This window comes from Eptatretus burgeri, chromosome 2 (genome assembly GCF_056783735.1).
Source record: "Eptatretus burgeri isolate ZD-2024b chromosome 2, Ebu_testis_v1, whole genome shotgun sequence".
In the NCBI taxonomy this organism is placed as follows: Eukaryota; Metazoa; Chordata; class Myxini; order Myxiniformes; family Myxinidae; genus Eptatretus; species Eptatretus burgeri.
In genome coordinates this window covers 489640-509050 of record NC_140962.1, presented here as the reverse complement: position 1 = coordinate 509050, position 19411 = coordinate 489640, and the positions used below count along the sequence as shown (strand labels likewise).

Here is a 19411-nt window from a genome sequence, read left to right as displayed (position 1 = left end):
GATTTCACAACTATATTCGGGACATGTATGCGATGCAAGTTTGTTAATTTCAAAGTGATAGGTCACATGGTTTGGCCGCCATGTTGGATTTAAGAAAAATATTAAATAATGTTTTCTCTGGTATTTCATAAGCCATCGAAGCGAAAATTTGCAATTGCCTTCCTCCCTCAAGTCTGCATACATGGTAAAAAATTTTACCTCAGAAGTCACATGGTTTGGCGGCCATCTTGGATAGAAAAATAGACCTTATCCGATTTTCACGAAACTTCACACACTTGTTCGGGTCGACGATGGAAAGCAGAATTTAAATTTATGATATCATAGGTCACAAGGTTCGGCAGCCATCTTGGATTGAAAATGAATAAATTTTAAAAATCTTCTTCTCCAGAAGGGCAAGACAGATTAAGACGAAACTTCACAGATATATTCCCCATGAGATCCTTTCTCAAGTTTGTTAATTTCTTCTTGATCGGTCACATGGTTTGGCGGCCATCTTGAAAAAACCCTAAAACCTTCAAACATCTTCTTCTCCAGAAGCGCTGGTCCACTGAAGGGGAGATTTCAGAACTATATTCGGGAGAGTAAGGCGATATAAGTTTGTTAATTTCGAATTGATAAGTCACATGGTTTGGCCGCCATCTTGGATTTAAGAAAAATATTAAATAATGTTTTCTCTGGAACCGCTTAACCAAACGAATCGAAAATTTGTAATTATCATCGAGAGGGCATTATGCACGCATGATAAAAATTATGACGTCACACGTCACATGGTTTGGCGGCCATCTTGGATAGAAAAACGCACCTTAACCGATTAACACGAAACTTCACAACCGTGTTCCAATACCCAGTTGGAAGCAGAATATAAATTTCTGATGTCATAGGTCACATGGTTCGTCAGCCATCTTGGATTGAAAAACAATATCTTCAAACGTCTTTTTCTCTGAAACGGCTGAACAGATCCAGGCGAAACTCGACCACTATGACCGCCTCTCCTTGACGAATAAAAGTTCCAACCCCCTTTTGAGGTACGACGCAACGTTTGGCAGCCATATTGGATTGAAGGAAAAATATTAATTAATGTTTACTCTGGTACTACTGCATCAATAAATGTGAAGCATCACCTTTATGGTGCAACAGTCATGCGGAATGAGGGTTTGAAATTTCAACGGGATCGGGCGCAGGGTTTGGCAGCCATGTTGGTTTTAAGAAAAATATTAAATAATGTTTTCTCTGGAACTGCTTAACCTAGCGAAGCGAAAATTTGCACTTATCGTCTACAATTGTGTTTGCACATGTGGTGAAAATTATGACATCAGAAGTCACATGGTTTGGCCGCCATCTTGGATTGAAGGATAAATATTAATTAATGTTTACTCTGGAACCGCTTCCTCTGTATATGCGAAACTTCACATTTATAATTCAGGTGACATGCGAAACAAAAGTTTAAAATTTCAACCTGATCGGTCACGCGGTTTGGGAGCCAGAATTATTTAATTATTTGAATCTAGAAGCCAGTAATAACGAAATTGAACGCTTTGTGCTGCCCGGTTCAGAACTCGTCTGTTCCGCGCCCTCTCGAAGCAGGCCTGTGTTTGTATCACTATTAAATAATGTTTTCTCTGGCACCGCTTATCCTTTCAATGCGAAACTTTGCGACTGTCATCTGCAGAAAGTCCCATGTTGTATCAAAGGCCGACACGTCTGGGTACCCGGTCATCACTGCCAGCAGTTATAAAGTGGCAGTTCTAGTTAGGGTACCCTGTGAGTACAGGGTACCCTATTGTTTTTCTTCTGTTTATTATTATTATTAGGGTACCCTGTGAGTACAGGGTACCCTATTGTTTTTCTTCTGTTTATTATTATTAGGGTACCCTGTGAGTACAGGGTACCCTATTGTTTTCCTTCTGTTTATTATTATTATTATTACGCATTATTATTATTATTATTATTTTTCCGCCGGCATTTTGCACCCTTTTTCGCTTTAAAAATCATTTTCTCTGGAACACTAAGTCCGATCGACAGAAAATTTTCACCATAGTATGTATCTTTTTTGATAGCACAATCACGTTATAATTATGACGTCATTGGTCACGTGGTACGGTCGCCATCTTGAAAAAAGCGATAAACTTTGGACATCTGTATCTCGGAAACCGTGCAATGGAAAATTTTTTCGTTTGATACATTTTACTAAGCTCCCTATGGGGAACACGTGTGATTTTTCGTGACGTCATAGGTGAAGCGATATACCGGTGAAAATTCGTCAAGTAGAACGCCATATAGGAAAAATCTGAAAAATTCTTGAGCGTCATCTACACCAAAATTCATCGTCAAAAATGTTTTTTTGACGTCATCGATGACGTAATTCGGCCGCCATCTTGTTTTTTAGTGTTTTTTTAAAAATCTTCTTCTCCAGAACGGCTGTGCAGATTGCGGCGAAACTTAACACGCACATTCTCCCTGAGGTCCTCTTTCAAGTTTGTTAATTTGTTGTTGATACGTCACATGGTTTGGCGGCCATCTTGAAAAAACCCTAAAACCTTCAAACATCTTCTTCTCCAGAAGCGCTGGTCCAATGAAGGCGAGATTTCAGAACTATATTCGTGAAATGCATGCGATACAAGTTTGTTAATTTCGAAGTGATAGGTCACGTGGTTTGGCCGCCATGTTGGATTTAAGAAAAATATTAAATAATGTTTTCTCTGGAATTTCAGAAGCCATCAAAGCGAAAATTTGCAAGTGCCTTCCTCCCTCAGGTCTGCATACATGGTAAAAAATTTTACCTCAGAAGTCACATGGTTTGGCGGCCATCTTGGATAGAAAAATAGACCTTATCCGATTTACACGAAACTTCACACAGTTGTTCGGGTCGACGAGGGAAAGCAGAATTTAAATTTATGATATCATAGGTCACAAGGTTCGGCAGCCATCTTGGATTGAAAATGAATAAATTTTAAAAATCTTCTTCTCCAGAAGGGCAAGACAGATGAAGATGAAACTTCACACATATATTCCCCATGAGGTCCTTTCTCAAGTTTGTTAATTTGTTCTTGATCGGTCACATGGTTTGGCGGCCATCTTGAAAAAACCCGAAAACCTTCAAACATCTTCTTCTCCAGAAGCGTTAGCCCAATGAAGGGGAGATTTCAGAACTATATTCGGGACAGGAAGGCGATATAAGTTTGTTAATTTCGAATTGATAAGTCACATGGTTTGGCCGCCATCTTGGATTTAAGAAAAATATTAAATAATGTTTTCTCTGGAACCGCTTAACCTAACGAATCGAAAGTTTGCAATTATCATCTACCGTCGTGTATACACGCGTGGTAAAAATTATGATGTCACACGTCGCATGGTTTGGCGGCCATCTTGGATAGAAAAACGCACCTTTACCGATTAACACGAAACTTCATAAACGTGTTCCAATACCCAGTAGGAAGCAGAATCTAAATTTGTGATGTCATAGGTCACATGGTTCATCAGCCATCTTGGATTGAAAATGAATAAATTTTTAAAATCTTCTTCTCCAGAAAGGCAAGACAGATTAAGCCGAAACTTCACACATATATTCCCCATGAGGTCCTTTCTCAACTTTGTTAATTTGTTCTTGATTGGTCACATGGTTTGGCGGCCATCTTGAATTTACCTTAAAACCTTCAAACATCTTCTTCTCCAGAACACCTGATCTGATCAAGGGGAAACTTCACACCCCTATTGCACATGAGTAGGGAATACAAGTTTGTTAATTTCTAATTGATAGGTCACATGGTTTGGCAGCCATGTTGAATTTAAGAAAAATATTAAATAATGTTTTCTCTGGAACTGCTTAACCTATCGAAGCGAAAATTTGCGTCTGTCATCGTCCATGATATCTGCATACATGGTAAAAATTATGAGGTCACAAGTCACATGGTTTGGCCGCCATCTTAGATTGAAGGATAAATATTAATTCATGTTTACTCTGGAACCACTACTTCTATATATGCGAAACTTCATATTTATAATTTAGGCTACATGTGAAACAAAAGTTTAAAATTTCAACCTGATCGGCCGTGTGGTTTGGCAGCCAGAATTATTTAATTATTTGAATCTGGTCGCCAGTAATAACGAAATTGAACGTTTTGTGCTGCCTGGTTCGTAACTCGTCTGTTCCGCGCTGTCTCGAAGCAGGCCTGTGTTTGTATCACCATTAAATAATGTTTTCTCTGGCACCGCTTATCCTGTCAATGCAAAACTTTGCGACTCTGATTTAAGTCTCATGTTGTATCAGTTGTGTCAAAGGCACTTCTGGGTACCCGGTCATCACTGCCAGCAGTTATAAAGTGGCAGTTCTAGTTATTATTATTTTTCTTTTTCCGCCGGCATTTTGCACCCTTTTTCGCTTTAAAAACCATTTTCTCTGGGATACTAAGTCCGATCGACACAAAATTTTCACCACAGTATGTATCTTTTTGATAGCACAATCACGTTATAATTATGACGTCATTGGTCACGTGGTACGGTCGCCATCTTGAAAAAAGCGATAAACTTTGGACATCTGTATCTCGGAAACCGTGCAATGGAAAATTTTTTCGCTTGATACATTTTACTAAGCTCCCTATGGGGAACACGTGTGATTTTTCGTGACGTCATAGGTGAAGCGATATTCCAGTGAAAATTCGTCAAGTAGAACGCCATATAGGAAAAATCTGAAAAATTCTGAGCATCATCTACGCCTAAAATTGCTGCGGAAAATGTTTTTCTTGACGTCATCGATGACGTAATTCGGCCACCATCTTGTTTTTTAGTGTTTTTAAAAAAAAAATCTTCTTCTCCAGAAGGGCTGGACAGATTAAGGCGAAACTTTACAGGTACATTCCCCCTGATGTCCTCTTTCAAGTTTGTTAATTTGTTGTTGATACGTCACATGGTTTGGCGGCCATCTTGAAAAAACCCTAAAACCTTCAAACATCTTCTTCTCCAGAAGCGCTGGTCCCATGAAGGCGAGATTTCACAACTATATTCGGGACATGTATGCGATGCAAGTTTGTTAATTTCAAAGTGATAGGTCACATGGTTTGGCCGCCATGTTGGATTTAAGAAAAATATTAAATAATGTTTTCTCTGGTATTTCATAAGCCATCGAAGCGAAAATTTGCAATTGCCTTCCTCCCTCAAGTCTGCATACATGGTAAAAAATTTTTACCTCCAGAAGTCACATGGTTTGGCGGCCATCTTGGATAGAAAAATAGACCTTATCCGATTTTCACGAAACTTCACACACTTGTTCGGGTCGACGATGGAAAGCAGAATTTAAATTTATGATATCATAGGTCACAAGGTTCGGCAGCCATCTTGGATTGAAAATGAATAAATTTTAAAAATCTTCTTCTCCAGAAGGGCAAGACAGATTAAGACGAAACTTCACAGATATATTCCCCATGAGATCCTTTCTCAAGTTTGTTAATTTCTTCTTGATCGGTCACATGGTTTGGCGGCCATCTTGAAAAAACCCTAAAACCTTCAAACATCTTCTTCTCCAGAAGCGCTGGTCCACTGAAGGGGAGATTTCAGAACTATATTCGGGAGAGTAAGGCGATATAAGTTTGTTAATTTCGAATTGATAAGTCACATGGTTTGGCCGCCATCTTGAAAAAACCCTAAAACCTTCAAACATCTTCTTCTCCAGAAGCGCTGGTCCACTGAAGGGGAGATTTCAGAACTATATTCGGGAGAGTAAGGCGATATAAGTTTGTTAATTTCGAATTGATAAGTCACATGGTTTGGCCGCCATCTTGGATTTAAGAAAAATATTAAATAATGTTTTCTCTGGAACCGCTTAACCAAACGAATCGAAAATTTGTAATTATCATCGAGAGGGCATTATGCACGCATGATAAAAATTATGACGTCACACGTCACATGGTTTGGCGGCCATCTTGGATAGAAAAACGCACCTTAACCGATTAACACGAAACTTCACAACCGTGTTCCAATACCCAGTTGGAAGCAGAATATAAATTTCTGATGTCATAGGTCACATGGTTCGTCAGCCATCTTGGATTGAAAAACAATATCTTCAAACGTCTTTTTCTCTGAAACGGCTGAACAGATCCAGGCGAAACTGCGACCACTATGACCGCCTCTCCTTGACGAATAAAAAGTTCCAACCCCCTTTTGAGGTACGACGCAACGTTTGGCAGCCATATTGGATTGAAGGAAAAATATTAATTAATGTTTACTCTGGTACTACTGCATCAATAAATGTGAAGCATCACCTTTATGGTGCAACAGTCATGCGGAATGAGGGTTTGAAATTTCAACGGGATCGGGCGCAGGGTTTGGCAGCCATGTTGGTTTTAAGAAAAATATTAAATAATGTTTTCTCTGGAACTGCTTAACCTAGCGAAGCGAAAATTTGCACTTATCGTCTACAATTGTGTTTGCACATGTGGTGAAAATTATGACATCAGAAGTCACATGGTTTGGCCGCCATCTTGGATTGAAGGATAAATATTAATTAATGTTTACTCTGGAACCGCTTCCTCTGTATATGCGAAACTTCACATTTATAATTCAGGTGACATGCGAAACAAACGTTTAAAATTTCAACCTGATCGGTCACGCGGTTTGGGAGCCAGAATTATTTAATTATTTGAATCTAGAAGCCAGTAATAACGAAATTGAACGCTTTGTGCTGCCCGGTTCAGAACTCGTCTGTTCCGCGCCCTCTCGAAGCAGGCCTGTGTTTGTATCACTATTAAATAATGTTTTCTCTGGCACCGCTTATCCTTTCAATGCGAAACTTTGCGACTGTCATCTGCAGAAAGTCCCATGTTGTATCAAAGGCCGACACGTCTGGGTACCCGGTCATCACTGCCAGCAGTTATAAAGTGGCAGTTCTAGTTAGGGTACCCTGTGAGTACAGGGTACCCTATTGTTTTTCTTCTGTTTATTATTATTATTATTATTATTTTTCTTTTTCCGCCGGCATTTTGCACCCTTTTTCGCTTTAAAAACCATTTTCTCTGGGATACTAAGTCCGATCGACACAAAATTTTCACCACAGTATGTATCTTTTTTGATAGCACAATCACGTTATAATTATGACGTCATTGGTCACGTGGTACGGTCGCCATCTTGAAAAAAGCGATAAACTTTGGACATCTGTATCTCGGAAACCGTGCAATGGAAAATTTTTTCGCTTGATACATTTTACTAAGCTCTCTATGGGGAACACGTGTGATTTTTCGTGACGTCATAGGTGAAGCGATATTCCAGTGAAAATTCGTCAAGTAGAACGCCATATAGGAAAAATCTGAAAAATTCTGAGCATCATCTACGCCTAAAATTGCTGCGGAAAATGTTTTTCTTGACGTCATCGATGACGTAATTCGGCCGCCATCTTGTTTTTTAGTGTTTTTTAAAAAAAAATCTTCTTCTCCAGAAGGGCTGGACAGATTAAGGCGAAACTTTACACGTACATTCCCCCTGATGTCCTCTTTCAAGTTTGTTAATTTGTTGTTGATACGTCACATGGTTTGGTGGCCATCTTGAAAAACCCTAAAACCTTCAAACATCTTCTTCTCCAGAAGCGCTGGTCCCATGAAGGCGAGATTTCACAACTATATTCGGGACATGTATGCGATGCAAGTTTGTTAATTTCAAAGTGATAGGTCACATGGTTTGGCCGCCATGTTGGATTTAAGAAAAATATTAAATAATGTTTTCTCTGGTATTTCATAAGCCATCGAAGCGAAAATTTGCAATTGCCTTCCTCCCTCAAGTCTGCATACATGGTAAAAAAATTTTACCTCAGAAGTCACATGGTTTGGCGGCCATCTTGGATAGAAAAATAGACCTTATCCGATTTTCACGAAACTTCACACACTTGTTCGGGTCGACGATGGAAAGCAGAATTTAAATTTATGATATCATAGGTCACAAGGTTCGGCAGCCATCTTGGATTGAAAATGAATAAATTTTAAAAATCTTCTTCTCCAGAAGGGCAAGACAGATTAAGACGAAACTTCACAGATATATTCCCCATGAGATCCTTTCTCAAGTTTGTTAATTTCTTCTTGATCGGTCACATGGTTTGGCGGCCATCTTGAAAAAACCCTAAAACCTTCAAACATCTTCTTCTCCAGAAGCGCTGGTCCACTGAAGGGGAGATTTCAGAACTATATTCGGGAGAGTAAGGCGATATAAGTTTGTTAATTTCGAATTGATAAGTCACATGGTTTGGCCGCCATCTTGGATTTAAGAAAAATATTAAATAATGTTTTCTCTGGAACCGCTTAACCAAACGAATCGAAAATTTGTAATTATCATCGAGAGGGCATTATGCACGCATGATAAAAATTATGACATCACACGTCACATGGTTTGGCGGCCATCTTGGATAGAAAAACGCACCTTAACCGATTAACACGAAACTTCACAACCGTGTTCCAATACCCAGTTGGAAGCAGAATATAAATTTCTGATGTCATAGGTCACATGGTTCGTCAGCCATCTTGGATTGAAAAACAATATCTTCAAACGTCTTTTTCTCTGAAACGGCTGAACAGATCCAGGCGAAACTCGACCACTATGACCGCCTCTCCATGACGAATAAAAAGTTCCAACCCCCTTTTGAGGTACGACGCAACGTTTGGCAGCCATATTGGATTGAAGGAAAAATATTAATTAATGTTTACTCTGGTACTACTGCATCAATAAATGTGAAGCATCACCTTTATGGTGCAACAGTCATGCGGAATGAGGGTTTGAAATTTCAACGGGATCGGGCGCAGGGTTTGGCAGCCATGTTGGTTTTAAGAAAAATATTAAATAATGTTTTCTCTGGAACTGCTTAACCTAGCGAAGCGAAAATTTGCACTTATCGTCTACAATTGTGTTTGCACATGTGGTGAAAATTATGACATCAGAAGTCACATGGTTTGGCCGCCATCTTGGATTGAAGGATAAATATTAATTAATGTTTACTCTGGAACCGCTTCCTCTGTATATGCGAAACTTCACATTTATAATTCAGGTGACATGCGAAACAAAAGTTTAAAATTTCAACCTGATCGGTCACGCGGTTTGGGAGCCAGAATTATTTAATTATTTGAATCTAGAAGCCAGTAATAACGAAATTGAACGCTTTGTGCTGCCCGGTTCAGAACTCGTCTGTTCCGCGCCCTCTCGAAGCAGGCCTGTGTTTGTATCACTATTAAATAATGTTTTTTTCTGGCACCGCTTATCCGATAAATGCGAAACTTTGCGACTGTCATCTGCAGAAAGTCTCATGTTGTATCAAAGGCCGACACGTCTGGGTAGCCGGTCATCACTGCCAGCAGTTATAAAGTGGCAGTTCTAGTTATTATTATTATTCTTCCGGCGTAAATTTGCAAAATTTCCAAATTTTTCGCTTTAAATGCCATTTTCTCAGAAATGGTAAGACCAATACGACACAAAATTTTCACCAAATATGTATCTTTTTGATAGCATACATAATTGATAATTATGACGTCATAGGTCACGTGATACGGGCGCCATCTTGAAAAAACAGATCAACTTTGGACCTCTGTATCTCGGAAACCTTCTAGTGTAAAAAATTTCGCTTGATGCATTTGAACAAGCTCCCTCTCGATAATACGTGTGATTTTTCGTGACGTCATCGGTGAAGAGGTATCCCAGTAAAAATTCGTCAAGTAGAACGCCACATAGCAAAAATTTGAAATTTCTTGAGCGTCATCTACACAAAAATTCATCGTAGAAAAAAAATTTTTTTGACGTCATCGGTGACGTAATTCGGCCGCCATCTTGTTTTTTAGTGTTTTTTTAAAAAAATCTTCTTCTCCAGAACGGCTGTGCAGATTGAGGCGAAACTTTACAGGCACATTCCCCCTGAGGTCCTCTTTCAAGTTTGTTAATTTGTTGTTGATACGTCACATGGTTTGGCGGCCATCTTGAAAAAACCTTAAAACCTTCAAACATCTTCTTCTCCAGAAGCGCTGGTCCAATGAAGGCGAGATTTCAGAACTATATTCGTGACATGTATGCGATGCAAGTTTGTTAATTTCAAAGTGATAGGTCACATGGTTTGGCCGCCATGTTGGATTTAAGAAAAATATTAAATAATGTTTTCTCTGGTATTTCATAAGCCATCAAAGCGAAAATTTGCAAGTGCCTTCCTCCCTCAAGTCTGCATACATGATAAAAAATTTTTACCTCAGAAGTCACATGGTTTGGCGGCCATCTTGGATAGAAAAATAGACTTTATCCGATTTACACGAAACTTCACACACTTGTTCGGGTCGACGATGGAAAGCAGATTTTAAATTTATGATATCATAGGTCACAAGGTTCGGCAGCCATCTTGGATTGAAAATGAATAAATTTTAAAAATCTTCTTCTCCAGAAGGGCAAGACAGATGAAGACGAAACTTCACACATATATTCCCCATGAGGTCCTTTCTCAAGTTTGTTAATTTGTTCTTGATCGGTCACATGGTTCGGCGGCCATCTTGAAAAAACCCTAAAACCTTCAAACATCTTCTTCTCCAGAAGCGCTGGTCGGATGAAGGGGAGATTTCAGAACTATATTCGGGACATGAAGGCGATATAAGTTTGTTAATTTCGAATTGATACGTTAGACGGTTTGGCCGCCATCTTGGATTTAAGAAAAATATTAAATAATGTTTTCTCTGGAACCGCTGAACCAAACGAATCGAAAATTTGTAATTATCATCTCCCATCGTGTATGCACGCATGATAAAAATTATGACATCACACGTCACATGGTTTGGCGGCCATCTTGGATAGAAAAACGCACCTTTACCGATTAACACGAAACTTTACAAACGTGTTCCAATACCCAGTTGGAAGCAGAATATAAATTTCTGATGTCATAGGTCACATGGTTCGTCAGCCATCTTGGATTGAAAATGAATAAATTTTAAAAATCTTCTTCTCCAGAAAGGCAAGACAGATTAAGCCGAAACTTCACACATATATTCCCCATGAGGTCCTTTCTCAAGTTTGTTAATTTGTTCTTGAATGGCCACATTGTTTGGCGGCCATCTTGAATTTACCTTAAAACATTCAAACATCTTCTTCTCCAGAACACCTGATCTGATCAAGGGAAACTTCACACCCCTATTGCACATGAGTAGGGAATACAAGTTTGTTAATTTCTAATTGATAGGTCACATGGTTTGGCAGCCATGTTGAATTTAAGAAAAATATTAAATAATGTTTTCTCTGGAACTGCTTAACCTATCGAAGCGAAAATATGCGTCTGTCATCCTCCATGACATCTGCATACATGGTAAAAATTATGAGGTCACAAGTCACATGGTTTGGCCGCCATCTTAGATTGAAGGATAAATATTAATTCATGTTTACTCTGGAACCACTACTTCTATATATGCGAAACTTCATATTTATAATTTAGGCTACATGTGAAACAAAAGTTTAAAATTTCAACCTGATTGGCCGTGTGGTTTGGCAGCCAGAATTATTTAATTATTTGAATCTGGTCGCCAGTAATAAGGAAATTGAACGCTTTGTGCTGCCCGGTTCGGAACTCGTCTGTTCCGCGCCGTCTCGAAGCAGGCCTGTGTTTGTATCACCATTAAATAATGTTTTCTCTGGCACCGCTTATCCGATAAATGCGAAACTTTGCGACTATGATTTAAGTCTCACGTTGTGTCAGTTGTGTCAAAGGCGGACGGACTGGGTACCCGGTCATCACTGCCAGCAGTTATAAAGTGGCAGTTCTAGTAAGTTAAGGTTATAACTTCAAATGAAATAGCTTTTCTAAGTACTGACCAGTACATAATTTATGTGTGTGTGTGTATGTGTGTGTGTATGTGTGTGTGTGTGTGTGTGTGTGTGTGTGTGTGTGTGTGTGTGTGTGTGTGTGTGTGTGTGTGTGTGTGTGTGTGTGTGTGTGTGTGTGTGTGTGTGTGTGTGTGTTATGTCTGGCTTCCTTCTTGGGACTATGGTGCAGTAATTGGTCTTTATTTTGATCAGCAACAGCTGAACTCACTGCTTTAGGGACGAAAAAGAACAAGGCTGACAAATATATTTTGAGGAGCAGATCATTACCAGATTTATACATCAAGGCAAAACGTCAAAAATATTTCAAAATTAAGAAATAATCCTACATTCAAGCTTTGCTACTGCTGTGTCTCATAGTTCATAACAATACCCCATTGTTAATCCACCAAAACCAGGCTGACTGTTCCATCCCACTCGTATGCCCCACCTCTGTGAATGCCTCCCTGAATCGGTATCAGTGCGGTACAATCACACAGGCTTCGAGATTATAGTACACCACCATTTCTCGTCATCATACATTCCTACCCTCATTAACAAGGAATAACAAGTAACTTTGGTGCAGGAGGAAGCAATTTGGCCCATCATGCCTGCACTACACCAACATCAACCTTCCCCACAAACCCATCTTTTCCCTGTTCTTTCCCCACCACATGTTCTTTCCCCAACGAATTATTTTAATCACTATTTAAAATGGATTTGAAAATAATATTTATTTATTTTATTTTTGTCTAAATACCTCCATTATTTAATAATAATAATAATATATATATATATATATATATATATATATATACATAAATATACAGTAGACGAGGCGTAAGTCGGCAGCGTGTAACTCGTCACTTCGCCTAAGTCGGCAGTGTCAAAAAGTCCCGAATTTATCTCATGTTAAGTCCCTACGAATAAAGGGTCATCCCTCTGTAAGTCGACATCTCTAAGTTGTCACTTCGTCTAAGTCGTCAGATGTTGTCCGTTCCCACGTAATGGAAACTGAAGTAAATTACCACTCCTAACTCGTCACACGGAACTGCTGCCTCGTGAGAAGCCCGATTTCATGGAATCGTGATGCTCGCTCATTGGTTTACACCGCCAGTGATAGGCTATTTATAACTGCGTACACACGTTGATCGCACTGCAGGTAGGACAATGGTGACTAAGTGCAAGCTTACAACTAAAACCTACCAAGAAAAATACGACATTATCCAGTTTTGCGAGGCAAACCCACTGATGAAGAAAACAGCCATAGCTGAGAAGTTGGACATCAAACGGCAGACATTGAACGATATCTTGAAGAATAAGGGCACGATGTTTGGACAAGTGGAGAAGATCGCGAAGCCGGTGGTAAGTGTGAAACGCGTGAAATGTGTGTCCTTTGAAGATGTCGATGACGCGCTCATCATCTGGTTTCGGCAAATGTCGGTTCAGCCAAATATTCGGTTGGACGGTGAAATGTTGCTGCTGAAGGCACGTAAATTTGCTGCGGATCTCGGGCATGATGATGCCGAGACCTTGCCGATGCACTGGATAGACAGATTCAAAGTGAGGTGGGGAATCGGCAAGGTCAAGAAGTGCGGCGAATCAAGCAGCCTGGATTCGGCAGTGGTGCACGACTGGAAGGATGGCAAATTGAAAGACATCTTGGAAAGGTATCAGCCTCGGGACGTGTACAATGCCGATGAGACTGGGCTTTTCTGGCAGATGCTGCCAGAAAAGTCTCTGGGGTTCGTTGGTCAATCCCATCATGGTGATAAGCAGGTGAAGTTGTTGTCTTACAGTTGTTCATTATCTTTACTTTTGATAAACTGATTCATGAATTCCATCTTTGCTTGATCACTTTCCAACTCACCAATGAACACCCACCTATGCCCCGACGATTGTGTTTTCCTTTTGGTACAATAGCCGGCTCTCACACATACGTGTCCAGGCCACGCGCAACTTCATCCTTCACCCCACAGTCATCATGAATGTTCGCATACGCGTAAGTCGTTACATTTCTAAGTCGTCACTTTTTTCTCGGTCCCGATGATGACGACTTACGCCTAGTCTACTGTATATATATATTATATATATATATATATATATATATATATATATATATATATATATATATATATATATATATATAATCAGGAGCCTGGTGTGGCTAAGTGGTTAAGGTGGTGGCTTGGGTTCCTTGGGGTCCTGAGTTTGAGCCCCGCTGGCTGCTGAGTTAGCATCAGGGGGGTTGACTCAGCCTGTCATCCCTCCGAAGGTTGGCGAAATGAGCACCAGTATACTGGTAATTATCCCTGCAGGGTCGAAAGCGACTAAAGGGTTGGTGTTAGGAAGGCCGTAAAAACATTGCTACAAGAAAGGGTACCATGATTGGAGCCCGCAAAAAAGCTGACCCCTGCTTAGGGATAAAGGCTTTCAAATGGTGTGATGATGATATATATAAAATCAATAGTATTAATTAAAGAATTTACCTCCGAAAATAATTAATTCATCATTATTATATGAAATGCAGATTACTGCTCATAGATTACCCTTGTATCTATCTTCCATCATCTTGCTCTTCAATAACTCCAGTGAACTCTTCCAAAAATAGTTCCAAAACAATTGTCATAGACCTGGTGCTAAGCAAATCATGTCACTCGACACTTCCACCTTTATACCATGGACCACATTGCCCTGCATAATATCAATTGTTTTTCAACTCTTACAACTGTATCGACTCCTGCATCCCCAACCCCCACCCTCCCTCCCCCCTGCTTCCACCCATTCCCATTTCCAAACTTCCAATACAAATCCCAAATTTCCATAAACAAAAACAGGTCAACTAATCAAGTAACCTAACATTGCATGCATCACATGGAGGCAATATTTTTCGGCTCGTATCATTTTTCAACTGCTGCTAACTTTTGCTTGTTGCCATTTCCTTGTCACACCTCGCTATCCCCATTGGTTTTACAAAGTCAAGTTACCCTTATAATCAAAGAGATTTGTGTATAACACAATCACATTATAAAACCAGACCTTGGAATGTTCTCTCCCATGGACATTGGCATAATTGACACAAAGCTAAGAGGTAAGGTATGTATCCGAGAAATGGGGGCAGTGGGGGTGGTGATCAGGTTCAGGAAAGTCCAGACAATTTAACAAATTGGGTTAAACATTGGCAGATGGAGTTTCACATAAGAAAATGTAAGGTGATGGGGATGGGTAAGAACAATGAAAATAGGAATTACATCATGGAAGGGGCAGTCGTGGAGGGTGTTACACAGAAGAAAAATCTGGGGGTGGTAATAGATACAGGAGGTAAGCAAACAGCACAGTGCCAGGAAGCTATCGGTAAAGGTAATAGGGTTTTGGGTTGCATTTGTAGGGGTATCTTCGCTAAATATATATAAAGTAGTAGTGTATGTTTGTTTGTCCTCTTATAACTCAAGAACTACGCATCCCAGAGCAAAACTGAAGGCATATTCGGAATCAGCACGTCACAGAGGTACTACAGCACACCTTAGAATTAGATGTTTAAAAAACCGAAAAAAATTTCGTCGATTTGTTTCTGCCCATTTCAATTTATCTGCTGCAATTGTTTGATTTTCAGCATCACGACTTTTTATTCACAACCTGATCAAAACAAGACAAAGACAGACTGGTGGATGGACAGACCAGTGAACGTTTACAAAGTTTCTGATCAGAATTTGACTTTCTGATTTTAGATTCCCCAAAAAAGGAAGAGCTCCATTGGTCCCAAGGCAGCTACAGCTAAGCAAAAACACACAAAGAGACAACAGGAGACTGAAGAAGAGCAAGATGCCAGGCTAAATGAACAGGCACAGCAGCAACAGCAGCAGCAACAAAATGAGACTGAAGAGGAGCGATCTGCCAGGCTAAATGAACAGGCTCATCGGCAACAACAGCGGTGAGCAAATGAGACTGAGGAAGAGTGTGATGCAAGACTTGAGACAATGCATATGCATCACCGCACTGCAGAAGCACAAGCACTGGCCCGGGCACAAGAGCACAACAATGCCAACAGGGTGGCATTCACGTATGACCCGGCTGACCCAACAACTCATGCAGACATCGGCCGAATGGACCAAGTCTGCGCCCACTGCTCTGCTTACAAGTTCAAGGGAGAGACCAAAGGTGTGTACTGCAGCGATGGCAAGGTCGTCCTTGAGCCCTCTCCTGCCCTTCCTCCCTTGCTGAAGGAACTTCGTTCAGGCAAAGATCCCCTCAGCAAGCACTTCCTTGACAACATTCGGACGTATAATGGCAGCTTTGCGATGACGAGCTTCGGGCACAAGGAAGCTGAAGTCCAGGGCTGGAACCCGAGATTCCGGATCCAAGGTCAAATGTTCCACTGCATTGGCAGATTGCTCCCGCCTGAAGAGGGCCAGCCAAAGTTCCTACAGGTCTACTTCCTGGACTCACACGCCAAGGAGCTGGCTGCCAGGAACCACAGTGGCCTCAAACCACACATCCTTGAGATGCTCACAAAGTGTTTTCATGAGAATAATCATCTGGTCTGTGAGCTCAAGACTCAAGAGATGTACTTTCAGAAGGAGACAATTCTGAAGAGCGCCAGATCATCATCAGAGAGAATAGGTGACTGGGTGTTGTACCGGTGTGTGTGCTCTCCTTGCAGTCTGCACCAGAAGTCGCCATCCTAATGGACAATGAGCCAACAGAACCCAAATATATTCTCCTCAGACTTAGCGATGGGGCACTTAAAAGGACCAGTGAGCTGCATGCATCTTATGATGCACTCCAGTATCCCATAGTGTTCCCATGTGGAACAGATGGCTCCAGCATCCATCTGGTGGCCAGGACTGCTACTGGACAGGATGGACGAAAACGCACACAGCTGCAGTACTACAGCTACCACATCATGGTGAGAGAGAGCAACCACATACTGCAGATGCGATGATTCTTTCAGCAGTTTCTGGTCGATGTCAACTGCAAGATCGAGACAGAGCGACTGGGCTTTATCCACCGGGAGCAAAATAACTTGCTTGCTGATAACTATGACAACCTCCGTGACAGCCTCATGAGCACCGATGACGAACGCTGACAACGACAAAGAAATGTGAAAATGTGTCCAAATTAAATGTGATATATAAATGTGGTATAAATTAAGCACCACAATTTACCCCTTTCTTCTTCCTAATTTATTCCCGGGGCAATGCCGGGTACTCCAGCTAGTGAATTATAAATCGAAAGAGGTAGTGTTAACACCATACAGGAATTTATTGAAGCCTCATCAAGAATATAGTGTTCAGTTTTAGCCATCATATCTGAGGAAGGACATAACTGTTATGGAGTGGGTTCAGCGTAGAGCTACGAGATTGATTCCAAGGTAGCTAAGTAAGACTAATCTATGAAGAGCGGCTGAAGGAAACAGGATTGTGTACAATAGAAAGGAGGCAGTTACAAGGGTGCAAGAGGAAGCCTGTTTAAGAAATTGAAGAGTGTGAACAAAATAGGTGCAGTGGAGTTTTTTCAGCAGAGTGGACAGTGTTAGGACCAGGGCCATAGCTTGAGGGTAAAGAAGATGAGAGTTAGGACGGAATGAAGACAGGGGTCTTTCAGTCGGAAAGAGGCCAATGCATGGAATATCTCGCACCCTGAAAGGTAGTGGCAGTGGAGAGATGGATTGGTTTAAATTGGAATTAGATAGGTACCTGGGATGCTTTGGAGATAGAGCGGTATGGGGATATTGGCATGACTTGGAGCTAGCTTTTATGTTGATGAGTGATGGATACTGGGATTGGTACAGTGCAGGCATGACAGGCTGAATGGCACCCTCCTGCACCGAAGTTCCTTGTGTGTAATCCTTTGTGTAATTATTGTACACACTTTGGCTTGACCAGACTTTATGAATGGACAAAACATGTGCTAAATGAAGCAAGCTTTCAGTCAAATCTAAAACTCTGTTAGCTTAACACAGAGTTAAAACCTGTGCCTACCTTGACAAGATCCTGCACTTCTGCCTTGATCAAAGGACCCAAGATGCCAAAGTGCTTCTCAATCTCGCCACGAGGTGCTGGAGTAGAGAATGAACCATCTGTATAAGCTTGGTAAACAACTTTCTTAAAGGGTCTGGACACTTTGCTGTTGGGAAAACAGAAACAAGAGAGAATGCAGCGACATCTTTTCATATTCGTCTTCGTTCAAATTTATGGGGCATACAAAATGTTCTTGGAATGAGATTCTATAGTCCAAGAAATGCCAACGTTTGTATTTCAACATACTAGTCTACCATGTATCACTTAAAGGAGCAGCATCATCCATGTGTCCATCAATCTTTAGTCAAAAGGGTTCCTGCTGACGTAGAATAATAAAAATGGTACCGCTGGAAAGCTAACAATCGATTTACTTGGATCAAAAATTGTCTGTTTAATCATAAGAATGCCCATTTTAAAAGTCAATCTTTCCAGTATGGAAGAAGAAGCAGAACCTGGAGCTTTTTAATGTAGTAATTCGAATGGTACGACAGCAGTGACCCTTTAGAATAAAGTGTGACAGACATGAATGAGCTGACAAATTTATTTATAGTAATACTTTTTGAAGCAATATCAAAACATATAATACACTAGTACACAGCACACAAACACCACAAACAGCAGCAACAACTAGAACAGCATTTGGTAGAGTGCATACCTCCATCAGGCTGAACAGTTTAAATTTTGTATCCCACTGGTATGTCGGATCTGCATCCGGACCTGAAACAAAATCTAATCAGCTTGCTCTTGTCACCTACCCAACTTATCCACCAAATTTTGTCATAATTCGTCCACAACTTTTTGAGATATCGTGCTATGTATAGTTTTTTGCCCCATCTTTAAATGATTAAAAATCACTTAATTTTTTTTTAATTCTCTGTTATGGGTATTCATGATCTTTCAAAGATGCTAGCGATACTCCATCTAAAACTTGACTAATCACCCAAGGACGATTTCCAACGCTGCTATAAAAGATCACTGATGAAGCAGATGTCACATCTTTCATTCACGTCTTCATTCATTGACCTTTCTTCCACGCAGATTTACTGCAACAAACAAAATGCACAAATGGCTTGTGGCGATGCATGTTTATATTGATATACGGACATGAGACCATCTAGTCGGCATGGCTCAAGAAGGCAGTGCACATACTGGCAATGCACAGACCTTCATAGCAATGCTCTGCAAGTACTAACAGACTCGGTATAATGAAGAGTATGTCCCAATAAACCTTATTCTGGTATCAGGATAGACGCAGGCCACACCGATCAATCAATAATAAAAGTTATCTGATGGGCAGAAAAAGGTTGCAATCACACAAAATATATGTACTGTTGGACTTACAAGATTGCGACTTACAAGATTGCGACTTACAAGATTGCGACCATTTTAAGATGACATAGCGAAGCTGAAAAGTAAAATGCAGCTCACAATCGGTTCCGGATTCACAAGATTACAAGACGGTATTTAAAACACCAAATCTACTCACTCACGAGTGCACTTGATCCAAAATGGCAAGAGCATCATAAAAAGATGAGATGATTGGCTTAGCGAAACACGTGACATAGCAGCCCCGTGAAACAGCAAATGTGAATAGGCAGTTTACA

The 19411-nt window shown here is 40.5% G+C and overlaps 1 protein-coding gene across 3 annotated transcripts in view; it reads right to left on the bottom strand.

Annotated features, from left to right (window-relative positions):
• LOC147031243 (venom prothrombin activator pseutarin-C non-catalytic subunit-like) overlaps nt 1-19411 on the bottom strand; it is a 460275-nt gene that overhangs the window by 257721 nt on the left and 183143 nt on the right. For all 3 annotated transcript variants that reach the window (XM_085860320.1, XM_085860315.1, XM_085860319.1), the window contains one exon: nt 17769-17913. In XM_085860320.1, coding sequence (XP_085716446.1) covers nt 17769-17913 — 145 coding nt within the window. The remainder of the gene's footprint in view (nt 1-17768; nt 17914-19411) is intronic.